Source organism: Pygocentrus nattereri, chromosome 11 (assembly GCF_015220715.1).
Source record: "Pygocentrus nattereri isolate fPygNat1 chromosome 11, fPygNat1.pri, whole genome shotgun sequence".
NCBI classification, from domain to species: Eukaryota; Metazoa; Chordata; class Actinopteri; order Characiformes; family Serrasalmidae; genus Pygocentrus; species Pygocentrus nattereri.
Window position 1 is genome coordinate 35606225 of NC_051221.1, and position 16588 is coordinate 35622812.

General features: G+C 39.1%; 1 protein-coding gene across 1 annotated transcript; it reads left to right on the top strand.

Annotated features, from left to right (window-relative positions):
• Positions 1–1450: 1450 nt before the first annotated feature.
• Positions 1451–15369, top strand: cat (catalase). Its single transcript, XM_037542820.1, has 13 exons — positions 1451–1609; positions 3477–3648; positions 4578–4688; positions 7359–7489; positions 7635–7739; positions 8349–8474; positions 8573–8764; positions 9482–9634; positions 11931–12069; positions 13134–13264; positions 13347–13454; positions 13595–13678; positions 14013–15369. The coding sequence occupies exons 1-13, from the start codon at positions 1544–1546 to the stop codon at positions 14073–14075; spliced, it is 1581 nt and encodes a 526-aa protein (XP_037398717.1). The 5' UTR covers positions 1451–1543; the 3' UTR covers positions 14076–15369.
• Positions 15370–16588: the final 1219 nt, after the last annotated feature.

A 16588-nucleotide genomic window follows, 5' to 3' on the forward strand; every position in this document is an offset into this window, starting at 1 on the left:
TGTGCCTTTACGATGACAAGGTACATCATGGCCTGTGCTATTGAATGCTTTAAGTAATTATCAGTTGCTGAACAATAAGACAAAGTAGCACCAGTGTAGTAGGTGTTGCTACTGCTGTATTCATGGCTCTGTTTATAAATCAGTTTTTAGTGATTTGACTGTTTCACTAAAATGCTGTGTCTATTACCGACGTCCTGTTTAGTTTAGGGTTTAGTTTCTGTGTTCAGTGTTAGATTTTTAATGTTGCACATATAGCCTACATGTAGCAATGAACAATTTCATGTTCATTACAGATATTCAATAATAATAATGAGGATTATAGCAAAAAAAGAAGCCTGTTAGTGCCCTGATGGTAATTATTGTAAGATATTATAACATCACAGGAGCCATTACTCTAGAACTGTCGTGCCATAGTAAGAATATCATAAAGTTGGTACCATTTCTCCTGAGCTTCTTCTGTGTCCAAAAGTTTGCAGACACTTGCTTGTCCAGGATTTCTTCTGACATCAACTGTATTAATAGGGTTTGTCCCTGCTTTGCTGTAGTAACAGCCGATATTCTTCTGGGAAGACTCTTTAAAAAGATGTTTTTTCAGGGGTTCTTGGGTATCAACAGTGATTCTATGCAGAACCATGAACACTCAAAGAATCCTTTGCATGATTAAATGGTTCTCTGCATGGTGAAATGGTCCTTCAGATTGACTGAGAAAATTTTGTATATGGTTCTTCTATTGTTACAAGCTTGGCATCATAAGAGTACAAGAATTTTTGGGTTATAGAACCTAGAGGTTCTGTATATAATCATACACATTCACCATGAATCTGAAGAACCGTTTCATGATGCAAACAACCATGTAAACATGCAAATAGTTCTTGAGTGTTCATGGTTATACACAGAACCAAAGTCTTTACTAAACAACCGTTAAAAATGTATTTTAAGAACGTAGACTTTGGAACATTACTATGAGGATTTGACTGCATTCAGCTACAAGAGAATTACTACATCAGGATGTTGGATGATTAGCTCAGAAACGCCACCCCAACTCATCCCAAAGATGAGCTTTGCAGCCCTCTAGAAAACACTTGTGGGCAAGGTGACCTGTACTGCCCTGTGTGCACCTTAAAGTAGCTGAATTCCCTAATTGAAAAGGGTGTCTGGACACATCTGGACATGCAGTGTAGGTAACAGTAATGATCAAACAGTGAGCGTCACCTCAGCATTACCACCATTAGGCTTCAGTCCACTAACAGGACTTTTGAATGCCCTGCTTATGTAATGACTGGTGACCGAGACCGGTCAGAGAATAAGGGGGCAAAGGCCCATAATTGGAGCTAAACACCTTTTAATTACTAGTGAGCGTCACCTCAGCACTACCACCTTTAGGCTTCAGTCCATGAAGCCAGTCGGCCAGTAGGCCTGTGTGACCTTTGACCAATAGGATTGCAGGGTTGGAGCAGGGGGCGGAGTCTGCTGAAGTTCAGTATCAAAAGCAGCGCCTCTCAACACACAGGACCAGAGCTATAACGCTATACCGACGACGAGGATGGCGGAGAACAGGGACAGAGCCACGGACCAGATGAGGTTATGGAAGGAGAATAGAGGAGCTCAGGTTTGCATCTGCCGCTGTGTTGCAGTGTTTACTTTTCTTGGGCAGTTAGCTCGTTAGCTTAGCTTCCGCGCTAGCTGTGCTGTGCAGTGACTCTGCTAACTGTGGCAAAGGTCGAGCAGACAGACGAGCTCTGGCTTTAATGCCCCTTCAGTGCCAAAGCTGGACAGCTCTTTCTCTGCATGTTCTGCTCATAGTCAGAGCTGTTTGGTTCTCGTATGTCTAGCTAGTTAGCTAGGGTGGAGGCAGTCGAGTTAGGTTGTGCAGGTGCCGAGCTGCCGCTGATGTAGCTAACGTTAGCTTAGTTAGCTAGTCATGTAACTCTAACTGCATTACGGTGTAGGTAACCTAACCTAGCTAAATGATACGAAAGCCCCCGGACTGTGGCATACACAGAAAACACTCCAGCCCTTATTAACATTATTCGAGGGTGCTCTCTGCCTTTGAGAAAAATCCACTCTTTCCAGGTGCAGAGTTGATGTAAGGTGCCGTGATCCTGATGTCTGTGGAAAACGCAGGACATAAACAGCTACTACCTTTGAGTCTTTCATGAATAGGCCACAGGTGACATGAGGAGAGTCTGGCTGTCTAGCTTTGAGTGCCATCTGTGAAGGGTTTTGCTCTCAGTAGCCAACATTACAGTCTTGCTCGCCACATGAGACCCTCCAGGTCCGCCCCCCTAAACTCGCCCGTTTGCCTCTGCCCGAAGAATTGGTTCATGATATCCCAGGCCCGAGAGCCAATCAGAGCTCAGCTGCGTTGCTCACCTTCAGAGCGAAGTACTGCTTCACCACTGTTTGTACGTGCAGTTGATATTTAACAGGACCTTTGAATGCCCTACTTATGTAATGACAGGTGACCGAGACCGATCAGAGAATAAGGGGGCAAAGGCCCATAATTGGAGCCAAACAGTTTTTAATTATTTGTTTGATAAACTATACTGTGAAAGAGTATTTATGAATTCATATGATTCGCCATGCAGGGCTGGGTTTCCCCAAACATGGTTCTCAAATAGCAGAGCGAGCATTCTGCTGAGCACTCTCTCTACCAGTTAAGATCATCGTTTTCGGGAAACTGGGCCCAGAATATTACTTTTGAGTGCAATCTGAAGGAAGTTGAGGCTCAGGTTACTTTTTAAGTTCTGCATATTGAAATGGTTCAATCGTGCACAGTGTCATCCAGAGTGGTTTGGAGGGAAATGTTCCGTTCTAGAGAAATGTTCACAATGGTGGAACTAGATATCCAAAATGTTTAGTGCCTTAAAAACACTTTCAGAGGAAGTGATTGGTTACAGTGGTTCCGTATATGCTGCATGATACATGCTGGGTATTGTGAGGCAAAAATAATCACCAAAGAAAAAATTCACATTTTCTGCTATTTTACCATCTTCAACATTTTTATATATATATATATATATAAAAAATACTTTGAGACACATGTTAGTTCACTAGTTGTTTTAGTAAATAAAATGGGTCTACATGTGTTGTAGATATGGTGACCCCTGGTTCCTGTCAGCACGACTGTAAAGAAATCTGAGCCTGTGCAGTAAACCACTCTGAATGACTTTTTGTCTTTGCTATATAATTATGCAGAAATTAAAAAAAAAAAAAATTAAAAATCAGTGGAGTTCCCCTTTTAATCCCTTTAAACTGCAATGCAGTTCATCAAGAGCCACCTAAGAGTAGTTTACAAAGCATAGTAAACATATGTGCACATTGCATTTTAGTCTGTTCATTCTTAGGTTAGGGGCCTTGAAGCTGCACAGTCTGTCAGTTCTGGGCTTTAATAAGTGTATAATCTTGCATCACCTCAGGGTGATGCATGTTTATCTGTTCTGTACCTCTGACTCTTGGCTGTCTCCTTGTCTCAGCGTGCAGATGTTCTGACCACAGGAGCAGGTGTTCCGATAGGTGATAAGCTGAATGTTCAGACTGCTGGGCCACAGGGACCTCTGCTGGTGCAGGATGTCGTCTTCACGGACGAGATGGCTCACTTCGACCGGGAGCGCATTCCTGAGAGAGTGGTTCATGCCAAAGGAGCAGGTCTGTCATAATTAACACACACATTCTCACATGTTACATGCCCACAGACTTGAGCTGATTAACAAATCCATCATGGTTGCACGTAGGAGTTGAAAAATTGAGTTCTTGGCGTTACTGTCTAACTCCAAGCTTCACAAACAAACGTCTGTCTGTGGTTCAAGCCTGTTTACTCACAAAATAAGATCGGACAGTTATCGATCAGATAAATTTATGGACCTCAAGTTGCAGATGCTTGTGCATCCCAGAACTCTTAGGGCCTCCTATTTTTTCTGATTTCTTTTAAAGAATCTTGTGTTTAAACTCTGCACATATACATTACAGTTCTACTCTTATGACGTGGTTACATTATAATCTGAAAATTCTTGAAAAGCCCCATGGTAAACTGTCCATTCGGGTTTTTTTTCCTCTGTGACATCTAGATTGATGCAGCCAAGCAAGCTATCCAATGGTTAGGCGTTCAAGTGCTGAATAGAAGGCCTGACGCATTGGATTACCTACCAATATAATAAACTCTCGGCCTGCTACAAGTCCTAGATAAGTCACTGTTTGTGAATGAATTGGTAGCCTGAGGTGCGAGTCTCAGCCTGTTATTAGAAATGGAGCTGCTGATCTATTCTCAGCCACTTTACTAAAAGAAAACTGTAAATCTACTGCAAGGTAGAAATACATGTTAATATGTCTGTTACAGGCTTTAAATAACAGCCAAAATAATTTCTTCTGTATCAGACACCTTCATAGCATTATCACAATGTTTATTTTTTATTTATTATTATTTTTTGCCTGCGTTTTGACATTTATGGCCTAGCTCTAATGGTCAGTTTGCCATTGTTTAGCACAGACCTATGAGTTCTGATTAGGTGGCTAGCTGGTAGCAGCAGTGCAGAATTGAGATGGAACTGCAGGTGAACATTCCTCTCACTTCTCCACAGGTGCATTTGGCTACTTTGAGGTGACCCATGACATCACACGCTACTGCAAGGCCAAGGTGTTTGAACATGTTGGGAAGACCACCCCCATTGCTGTGCGCTTCTCTACTGTAGGTAAGACGTGCTGCTTTATCTTTTCCAAAGAGTTCCTATGGTCTCCCTTCATAAAACACTACAAAAGAACGAGGAATCAACAAGTAATTTATAATTGCTGTTGTGTAACTTGTTTACTAGGTAGCACTCAGTGGTATGCCAACACTGCAGGAGTTTGGACTGTATGTATTGACTGTTCTTTGGCTGAAAGCAGAATATGCCAGCTAATGCTGGCGTAACAGATGCCTTGACAGTTGCCCCACTGAATTGAAGCCAAAAGAACTTGTGTAAGAGCTTGTGGGTGTGTGTGTCGTGCGCTTTGGTGCAGGGAGAGATTCTGTTTTATTCGGTCAGCAGAGATTCAGATTTCCTGCTTAGCTCTTTGTTTCACCCACAACACCTTTTATATGTTTATAACCTACTGGGTAGAGTATTTTGAGAGCCTGTATGTGTTTTGTTCTACATTTTCTTTTGTAGAAGTTTATTGGAACACTAGAGAAAAATGCAACTAACCTGCAATATCAGGAGCAGCAAAATGGTACTGACTTTGTAAAGGGATTTTACAAAACCCAGCTTTTATTTATTTGTTTTTATTTATTTATTTTAGTTTTTAACCTCTCCTCATGGCAACAGAGTAGTAATAGTCATCATCCAATAAGTAGTTTGGCTGCTCAGTTTATTAAATTAAATAAGGTGTGTTGGTGGATTTGAGCAACTCTTTCAGCAAAGATGAAACCCAGAACCACAGTTTGTTCCTCAAACTAACTCCCATTCCAAGTACTTTCTTGAAACCAAGAAATTCTTGATCCTTTTTGCTGCATTTATGAACACATGAAGCACTTTGTTAGTCAAATTGGCCATATAAACAAAATTTGCTATTTAATATGCCAGTGGTAACTGGCAATCAATTTTTTACATTTTAAATTAGTTGTTTTTAATTTAACGTGTATTGAATAAAGGGCCACATCGAAGATGAGCACTAACTGGCTTTTAAGCACAGTGAGGCATGCATACAGTGCCCTCCACAAGTATTGGCACCCTTGGTAAACCTGAGCAGGACAGCCTGTAAAACATTCTTTATTGCTTATCTTTTTGATCCTTCATTCAGAATATTAATATGAATCTAACTTTTATTTAAGCACACTAATACAAAAAAAATCGTATTTTTCTAATATCTGCCTGCCATAATTGTTGGCACCCCTTTATGTAATACTTCGTGCAGCCTCCCTTTGCAAAGACAACAGCTTTGAATCTTCACTGAAATGCTTAATGAGACTGGAGAGTAAAATGCAAAGGATCAGACACCATTCCTCCATACAGAACCTCTCCAGATCCTTCAGATTATGAGGTCCACACTGTGGATCTCTTCAGCTCATCCTGCAGATTTTGTGTGAGGTTTAGGTCGGGCAACTGGGGTGGCCATGTCCAAACCTTGATTCTGTGGTCAGTGAACCATTTTTGTATTTATTTTGAGGTGTGCTTTGGATTGTTGTCCTGCTGAAAGATCCAAATTATGGCCCAGTTTAAGCTTCCTGGCTGAGGCAGTCCAGTTTATTTCTGCTTGTAATTGACAGAGTCCGTGATGCCATATATAAACTGTCCAGGGCCTTTGGAAGAAAGAACAGCCCCATGACATCACAGATCCACCACTATAGCACATGGTGGGGATGAGGTACTTTTATGCATGGTCCACTCCAAACTTTTTGTTTGTTACAAAAGGCTGTTTTGGTGAAAAGTTCCTTTAGTGTTTGGCACTGTGCTGTCAAAGACCAACAAACTTCCTCACAAAGCTACCAGAGGCTTTCTAGTGGAAACTCTCCTAAACAATATTGGGTTATTTATGTCGTGTCTGATTGTATTTTTGGAGACGTTCTGACCCTAAGACCTACAGAATTTCTGCCCTTCCCCATTTGTGTTCCTTGGAGATTCTTTGTCAACTTTAACCATCCTCCTCAGTGTGCGTTGGGTCAGTATAGACATGCATCGTTTTCCCAGCAGATTCTTAACATCACCATTTGTTTTAAGCTTCTTAACTATCTCATAGTGGAAATGGGCATTTTCAACTGTTTAGCTATTTTCTTGTAGCCATTTCATGATTTGTGCAGCTCAGCGACATTTTGTACATCATTGTTTTCTCTGGTTTTGCTCATAGTGATGGATGACTGAGGGAATTTGTCCTGTGTTTCATCTTGTATGTATTCTCCAGTGAAAACAGGAAGTCATGGCTGACTGGTGTTCCTAATTACTTCACTTAGATTTCAGTCTTTAAGAATTTCTAGGTGTGCCAACAACTGTGGCACACATGGGTTTAAGAAAAATATTTCATTAAAGATTTAGTTCTTTCTTTTAATCATTATACTTTAAGTAAAAGTTAGATTTTTGTTAATATTTTGAATTGAATATTAAAAGGACGAATAATTAGGAATATTTTTACAGCTCATTTTGCTCATGATTACCAGTGGTGCTGGAATTTGTGGAGGGCACTGTAGTTATGCTATGACATTTTGGCACAGGTGTAGTAGCATAATTGAAATATAGCAGGAGTGCACTTACTTACTCACATTAATTACTTTCAACAATTCTGCAATAAAAGCTATAAATTGTCAGATTGGTGATATGTTTTGAGCAAAAATCTACTGATTCCGATTGTGCATCCCTAATAAAGTGTGTGTGTGTGTGTTCCGCGTGTAGCTGGTGAGTCTGGCTCAGCTGATACTGTGCGGGATCCTCGAGGATTTGCGGTGAAGTTCTACACTGATGAAGGCAACTGGGACCTAACTGGCAACAACACACCTATCTTCTTCATCAGAGATACCATGCTGGTGAGAGAGAGGCTATACAGTCTGTAGTTAGTGTGCTGAGACTATTTCATGGTGTGATATTTAAGTAGATCATTAAGTAGAGACCAGCTTTCTTACACTATGCATAGTGTGGATGTATTCTGAGTGTATGTGTGTGTCTGTCCAGTTTCCGTCCTTCATCCACACCCAGAAGCGGAATCCTCAGACTCACCTGAAGGATCCTGACATGGTGTGGGACTTCTGGAGTCTGCGTCCAGAATCTCTGCATCAGGTGTGATGTTTCCTCTAGAAAAATAGAATAGTGGGTGGTTCTTTGGGACAATGTCACACCCTGTTGGTTGGTTTTAATCTTTTTTTTGTTGTTAGAATAAAACTTTTTTTTATGTAAAGTTTAGTGTAGAATTTACTAGAGTAGAATTCACCAACAAGACGCATAAATGCCTAATCTCAAAGCTTCATTTTTACCTGGATGGATTTAGTAAACTATAGGTTAATACAAAGTTACAGTGTAAAATTTAACAGATGCAATAGAATAAACTGGGGCAGATTTGGAAGCTTATTTATAGCCTTTGCTTTTGTTGTTTGTTTTTTTTTTTTGTTTTGTTTTTGTTTTTTTACTGTTGTAAGCGGAAGGTCAAACTGTTAACTGTGTCTTGGTGTTGTAAATGTAATGGGATTAGTGGGCATAAGACTGAGATTAGATGGTGGGGCTGACCAATAATTTTATGTTGGAATGGGGAAACACTGAATCTCGTTAAAGAAACCTATCTGTTCCCAGCATAACCTGAACCTCTGTGCACTCAATAAGAGTCTGTTTGTAACCTGTGTTTGTTTTTTTTTGTTTTGTTTTTTTCTCCCCCCTCTTTTGCTCTTTCCACAGGTGTCTTTTCTCTTCAGTGACCGTGGATTGCCTGATGGATATCGCCACATGAATGGATATGGATCCCACACCTTCAAGCTAATAAACTCTCAAGGCTACCCTGTCTACTGCAAGTTCCACTACAAGGTGTGTGCATGGTGGTGTTGCACGAATGTCTTGGTTCTTATGCATACAAACCCAGAAATGCAAATATGTGCAACACATCTCTTCTCTCTCTCTGTCAGACTGATCAGGGCATTAAGAACCTGAGTGTGGAGGAGGCAGACCGTTTGGCCTCCAGTGACCCAGACTATGCCATCCGTGACCTGCACAACGCCATTGCCAATGGCAACTTTCCCTCCTGGACGTTCTACATCCAGGTCATGACTTTTGAACAGGCAGAAAAATATCCATGGAATCCTTTTGATCTGACCAAGGTGCTGGAATCTTCACTAACTTTAATCTCTCAATCTATACCCTCTGCTTTTAGTGTTCCTAAAGCTTTTTTTTTTGTCACTTGCTATGCTAATATCAAAAGGCCCATATCCTAATATTTTTATAATATGGACCTATAGATGGAGCCAGAATGCCACTAATGCCATTGTAGTAGCAGCAATTTACATGTTTAAAATGATAGATTTATAGTCTTCACTGTGCAGTTTTCATGATTTTCATAATATTGCATTTCCTGTTGATTCATGTACATTTATAGGATTTTGCCATACAGTTTGTTGACCGTTGCTAATTTGTGTAGGAGGCAAAGAACTGAATGAGCACATTAAAACGGGCAATATGATCGAAAAAGCACAGTTTTATTTTGTTGTGTGTGTGTGGTGTGGTGTGTGTGTTTTTTTTTTTTTTTTTTTTTTTTTTTTTTTTTTTTTTTTGTCTTCATGCCTTTAAGCCTGATGTTTGTAAATATGCTCCGTTATGATTGGCTGCCCTTTATTGGGCTTCATTCAGAAAGTATTGATTCACTCAAAAAAGTGAGAGGTTTAGTGTTCCATGATATGGGCCATTTAAAGCATTTGCAGATACCCTCATTTGAAGACATTCTCGTTGTTCTCAGTGATTCTATATATTAGTCTGTTGTGTGATTAATTAGTAGACTGGTGATTAATCGGGGGTGGTTGTTCTTTTGTCCTATGTCCCAGGTGTGGTCTCATAAGGATTTCCCTCTGATCCCGGTGGGTCGTTTGGTGTTGAACAGAAACCCTGTAAACTACTTTGCTGAGGTGGAACAGTTGGCATTTGATCCTAGCAACATGCCACCAGGCATCGAGCCCAGCCCTGACAAAATGCTGCAGGTACACACACGCGCTCTCTCTCTGTCTCCCTCAGGAGTATAATTGTGTTGGTGTCTGTTTTTTTTCAGTAGGTCTGTCTTCCAAGGTGAGCATTGTATTAATGTATATTGAACATCATAAAACTGATGTAGAAATTACAGCTGATGCTATTTGAGTTCAGATGTTTAGGAAAAGTTAATGTGTTAAGTTTAATTTCTGTGGTACTTGTGAACTACATCCATCAAACTGGGCTGATTTAGAAATTTGACTGTTCCAACTCATAATGCACATTATTTTGTTATGTAATGGGGGACGGGTTTGGGGGGGTGCAGTTGCCCTTGTGGTGTCATGTAAGATAATAGTAATGAAAATAGAAATGGAATTTGTCATTGTATTTATTTATTACATTGGCATATGACATTTTATTTAGAAAAGGGGGCAGTTGCTTCTTAGGACCTATAGATGGAGCCAGAATGCCACTAATGCCATTGTAGTAGCAGCGATTTACATGTTTAAAATGATAGATTTGTAGTAATCACTGTGCACAGTTTTCATGATTTTCATAATATTACATTTCCTGTTGATTCATGTACATTTATAGGATTTTGCCATACAGTTTGTTGACCGTTGCTAATTTGTGTAGGAGGCAAAGAACTGAATGAGCACATTAAAAAAAAAAGCACATACACGCTGTAATTTCGCTGGATTGAAGTGTCATGCCCCTTAAATCATTCCATCAACATCCTGAAGGACCACTGAAGATGCTTAGAAACCTAAGATCTTGTAATGACACTGGAATCATAGCAGAAACAGGTTTGATCAAACTCAGATATAAGGAATGGCACTTTTTTTTTTTTTTTTTTTTTTTTTTTTTTTTTTTTTTTTTTTTTTTTTTTTTTTTTGGTTTTTGTTTTGTTTTTGTGACCCTCTGTGATTTCCTGGGTCAGTAGGCTTTGAAAAAGTAATTATACAAGCTAAAAAAAGAAATGTGCCAGGAAAAGTTCTTTGCATTATTCAGTAGAATAACCACTTGGGTGTCCCTAAAACACCTTTCAGTGGATGGTATTTAAGAGAACCACATTTTGTAAATGAGATGAGTGTGAAAAAACGTTTTATAAAGTTCAGGGAACATCTACATAATGTAAAGTTGCTAGAAGGACCCTTTAAATTGGTATACAACATTGTTTCTAAAAAGGTGTAATGAAAAACAGAATGCAATGATATGCAAGTCAAATGTAATTTGAAAATGGTACAAAGCCATCAGATCAATGGAAAAAAAATATATATTTCTATTGATCTGTTTTTTTTTTTTTTTTTTTTTTTTTTTAAATGTATACCCATTTTGAATTTGATGCCAGCAGCATGTTTGTAAAAATGTGGACAGTTTTTACCACTGTGTTTTATAACCATCATTTTAACAACACTGGAAGGGTTAAGGAATTGAGGTACCTGAATGCTGTAGTTTTAAAAGTGAAATGTTTTCCTGGTCTAGCTTGATACAGGTGTTCAGCTGCTTAACAGTTCAGGGTCTCCTTTATTGTATTTTTTTTTTTTTTTTTGTTTGTTTTATAGTGTGCCAGATGTTTTCAATGGTGACAGGTCTGGACTGCAGGCAGACTAGTTTGACACCTGTACACTTTTTTTACTATGGAGTTATGCTGTTGTAAAAAGTGCAGAATGTCATTGCTTTGGAACCCACAGCTTTTTTTTTTCTCTCTTTTTGGGGGAAAAAAAAAACCTTGTTAGCATCCACAGGAAACACTGTTTAGTAAAAACCATTAGGGCTTTGCATGGTTCTGTAGTAAAAGGCATTACTGTGTGTAGTAGCTTTCTAACTGAGGTCACTACAGAGTGAGACAGTAATTTCGCCTGTTCAGTGTTTTAATAATTGATAATTAACATTCCTTTCAGCAGAAAACAAACTCTGAAAGTCTTGCATTTGAGCTTAAATTTATTGTGACTTTTTCACATATTGCCATTTCAGTGAAATAATAACTCTTTCCAAAAACAAATTTGAAAGAACAAATACCAGATTAAAATCTACTACTGATTTAATTTGTAGAGCTGCATTGAAGCTTGGTACATCCAGTTTCTATTAGCATTGGAGCTAATTTGTTGGGCTGTATTCTCCTTTTTTTCATGCACAAAAATGTAGCTAGTTGCTAATAACTCTTCCCCCCCCCCCCCCCCCCCCCAGTGGTGGTTCAGACAACTCTCACAATTCTCACTGTATCTCTAATCTGCTTGCTTTAGTACTTTTTCAACTGCAGCTGTTTCTTTGGTTCAGGTTCGTCATCTTTTTCTGTGTTCTGAACAGGGTCGTCTCTTCTCCTATCCCGACACCCATCGCCACCGGCTTGGAGCAAACTACCTCCAGCTGCCTGTTAACTGCCTTTACCGTACCCGTGTGGCCAACTATCAGAGAGATGGGCCCATGTGCATATCTGACAACCAGGGTGAGCGAGCACTGCCCACTCCGTTTTTATTTTCCAGCCGCACACAATAACGTAACATTCACAGCATTACATTTTTAGCAGTGTTAAAGTGAGATCCTCCAATGTGCCCACAGTTTGTTTTGGTTGCAGCACCATTTTGAAAAATCTCCTATCCCTACAAGTCACGCTAAAACAGTGGTTGGTTATTTTGCGTGTCAGCCATAGTTTCCAGTCAACAAACTTGCAATGGAAACAGCAGTACAAGTAAATTAATCAGAATTGTTAGACTACATGATCGTGAAAAAGCAGTGTCATTCAGACACTCCTGATCATTTAGAATGGTGCTATTTTATTACCTTCTCAAAGCTGAAAAGGCCACACTTATTAATGTCAGTACTGTTAGGAGGCATATCTGTGATTTGCTCTAAGATATGTTATCTGGCCTACTTTGTTTGGTAATACTCATGTTTATTATAATGTTGTAACAGTAAAATGTTAAGATCAGTCAGCTGTTGACTGTCTTAACAAGTCGGTCAGATCAAGCATGTACAATGCTTGTATTTAGAAAATTGTGTAAGGTTAGAGCATTAACATATGCATAACATTTTGTATTGATTCATAAAAATTCACTGTCACTCTGCCTACACTATGATCACCAGTCACTGCCAGTGTTGGCTTTAGCATTAGCTCATCTGAAGTGGTAGCTTCTGTTGCTCAGTGAAAAGATTTCCCTGGTGTCTGATTAATGTAAATAAGGTTTCCAGAATCCTGTTTTGCTGTAAATTGGTCTAAATTTATATTGGCTCAGTTCTCAGACAGGTATGTCTGCACTGGACCTAAGATAAGCTCCTCTGTGTGCCTCAAATTCCTTTTGTGCTTCGTAGTCTTTTGTACTTCGTAGTCTTTTAGCACAAGTGCTATGGATGCTATCAGGTAGGCTCAGCTGAAAGCTTGGCTTGTGTAGCAACAGTAACTTGGGGTGATGATTGAGAACTGCAGAACTAAACAGGCTAAGTAACAGGGACGCAGGAGAGAGCATGTAGGTCTACCATGTGTAAGACTGTTGTTTCTTTGCTTGCCTGCAGGGGGAGCACCCAATTACTACCCCAACAGTTTCAGTGCTCCAGACTGTCAGGCTCAGTTCATGGAGTCCAAGTTCAGGGTGTCTCCTGACGTTGCGCGCTACAACAGCGCAGATGATGACAATGAGACTCAGGTAGGGGTGGTGCGAGTGGGTGAGTGAATCTGTATGTGCAGGTGATGGGTGTTGCTCTCTGACTCCCTCTGGGCTCTTGCAGGTTCGCACCTTCTTCATGGAGGTCCTGAACGAAGCCGAGCGTGAGCGTCTCTGCCAGAACATGGCCGGCCACCTGAAAGGAGCACAGCTGTTCATTCAGAAGCGCATGGTAACATCCTCACTGATCCCTCGCTACAGTAATTCCACATTGTTCTGGAGTGCTGGAGTGTTCTCACTCTCTAGCAATCATACTTTTTTGCTCTCTTTCCTTTTTTTTTTTCTTTCTTCTACATCTCTCTCCTTCTACAGGTTCAGCGTCTGATGGCAGTGCACAAGGATTATGGCTCACGTGTTCAGGCTCTCCTTGACAAGTACAACGCAGAGAGCAAAAAGGTACACTTTTTATTATTCTTTGTTTTTAAAAATCACTTATCAGTTGCATATTTGTTTTTTACAGTTGTATACAAAAGTTTGAATCAAAAACTTTGCCTGCTTACTTACATCACAGTATGTTAAATTTAGCAAATAAACAATTATGCATGAAAATGTGCGGAAATGTGTTCATAGATGTTGTTGACTTGCTTTCACTTAAAAAATCAGTAAAACGTGATTTGACCAGCAGCACCCAAAGTTTTGCTTGTGACTATAGGTTTAGATGTTTTGACTTGATGCAGGCAAATAAAAAATATTATTTGCTCTTTTTTGCCCTCTTTTTCCTGTTTTCCAGAACTCTGTCCATGTGTATACTAAGGGAGGATCGTCTGCTGTGCCTGCTTCCTCCAAGATGTAACCACTGTATTTAACACAGCTGCTTACACCACTGACTACTTACTGCTCGCATGCATACTCCTGTACACGGTCAGAGAGCTCAACCTCTCTCAGCTCTTCCAAACCTCAGGACTCTGATCTAAGACCAGCTTTCCCACGTCCATATCATCGTTTTCCTGAAGAACTGAAAGGCGCAAACTGATCTTGGATTAGTTCTCTCATCTCTAATATACTGCTTCAGACAGCTTGGTTGGTAAACCATCCATCAGATGCTCTCTAAATAGCTGACTATTAGTCCGTCTGATTTCTTTTGTAGATTCAGGTAAGAAAGTCCAGTACATGGCAGCTCTGCATTCTTTGCTCCTGTGTGTGTTCCAGTGAAGACCATTGCTGCAGTTGTAAGGCAAAGCTGAATATTCTGTTCTGTCCAGCCAGAGAATAGATCAGGATTGCTCCTCTAATATGGGCCCTCCTGCTTTGTGGCATACCCCAGATTAATTTTGAAGCCTCAGTAAAGACATTTTGATACATTCACTTTTTGCTGGTCTTCCACAAAAGCCTTCTGAACATACTCTCACCTCAAAGTGCTGATCCACTGTAGAGATTGAACTGGAAAAACAGATTTGTGTAGTGGTCCGTAAACTGATCAGTAAATCCATTTTTCTTTAGATTAAGTAAGCCCTGTAAGTTAAGCTCCAAGTCTGAGGTCTTCACATCTAGTTTTGTGTCATACTGGGAGAGCTGAAACTGTGATTTATCTTCATAATTCTATCATCTCAGTACAAACTCTTGCAGTTTAATGAAATACTGAGTAATGCTTTAATGAACACTAGATAAGTCATCTAATGAGAGTTTGATATTTTTAGTTTTCTCAGCATTAACTAGACATTCCCTGATTGACTGATTGTACCTAAATAATGTAACAGTTACCACAGTGATCCTGTTATAAGTATTAATTCATTTCAAGCTTTGATTTTTAGATAACACTATGATGCCTCATATCAGTGTCAGTGTGAAAAGTTTAAAAACAGATGGTAGCATGAAAGCCACAATGTAATTGTGCCTTACTGTCGCGTTTCTTGAATTGATCCTGTGCCCAACAGTGAAAAAGCTCTTAACAAGTGAATAGTGGAGGAACAATAAATTGAAGGTCTTCTATGTGGTTTTGCTGAATAAATGAATCATTTCATCCGTCCGGTTTCTCTCCGCTTCTAAGATTTTTGAAAATCTATATCCTGTCTTTTCGGAAGAGAAACGATTTTCCTGACGTTATGAACTTTAACTAAACTTAATAAATTATAATGATTTGCTATGCACGCTTATGTTTGAGAGTTTTATTTGAAATCAGAACCTGAGATCACAAGCCAGCTTGTAAAAATACTTTAACTTCAATATTATATGAAGTTTTTATTAATTATATTTATTTCTATGAAGTAATAAGATGTATGAATAACATTTCAAGACCCAAAAATATGCATGCATTTCCAGGGTTATATAAAGAAGGAAAAACTTCAATCCCAGTATATTAAATTCTTTTATTGCGTGGATGTCTTTTGTGCTTTCTTAAATTTTGAATAATTTTAAGGATGACATTGTGTGAAATCTTCAAAGTGCATGAAGTGAGGTTTAGAAATGGACCGTTTTACAAGTATGAAAATTCCCTAATACAATTGTTTCTTATATGATATGTAATTTTTACTTCAAACTCATCTAAAATTGAAGCAAACACCAGATTTATCCATGCTTATGCCACAATAGTTAGGCACATTCCTCCAAACCATTCTTGTGTACAATACACAATGAAGTACAGTGGTAAAACAAATAATCGTTTCTTTCTCTAATCCACAAAAGATACAGGCATCTTCTATATCTAAAATGAGATGTTTCCAAAACATGGATAAATCTCACTGGATAAATTCTGACACATAATGGTTTATCAGGTGACCAATGGTTGATTTCTAAATGCACTTGATGGTTTCCTAATGGGATCTAAGGGTGTTCTGCAGGAAACTAGTGGTCTCTATTGGTAACCATTAGACAAATTCCTATTAGAAAGCAAAACCGTTTTGACCGTGATGATTTCTAATGGTCCTTTATTAACAGGGATGTGTGTGACCATGCAGTCAGCTGTCCATTGTTTATGTACCACCTTTTATTTTTTTATTTCACAATTTGAGACACCAGCTGCAGATTCTTGGTTTCAAAAAGGCCTAATGAAGATGATTGTGCAGGCACTGTGGCCTGACTGTCTCTGAGTGGTGGAATACACACTCGTGTACCTCAGTATTAAGATATGCATTTTCCTATAATCTCTGCTGCACCATAAAGTAACATCTATCAATGATTCAATGACTACTAGTAATTATTCAGCAGCTTCCATAAATTATTCAATAGTTACTACACAATATTCAATAGCTGCTATAAATTATTCTATAGCTACTTTAAATGATTCATTAAATTATTAAACAGTTACTGTAAATTATTAAAGAGCTACCATAAACTATCCAATAGCTACTATAAAATATTTAGTAGGTG

Bases quoted from the DNA above. Each gene is read 5' to 3' on its own strand.
- cat (XM_037542820.1), top strand. From the start codon at position 1,544: ATGGCGGAGAACAGGGACAGAGCCACGGACCAGATGAGGTTATGGAAG. The intron at 13,455-13,594 runs GTAACATCCTCA...CTCCTTCTACAG, and splicing joins TGTTCATTCAGAAGCGCATG to GTTCAGCGTCTGATGGCAGT. The intron at 13,679-14,012 runs GTACACTTTTTA...CCTGTTTTCCAG, and splicing joins ACAACGCAGAGAGCAAAAAG to AACTCTGTCCATGTGTATAC.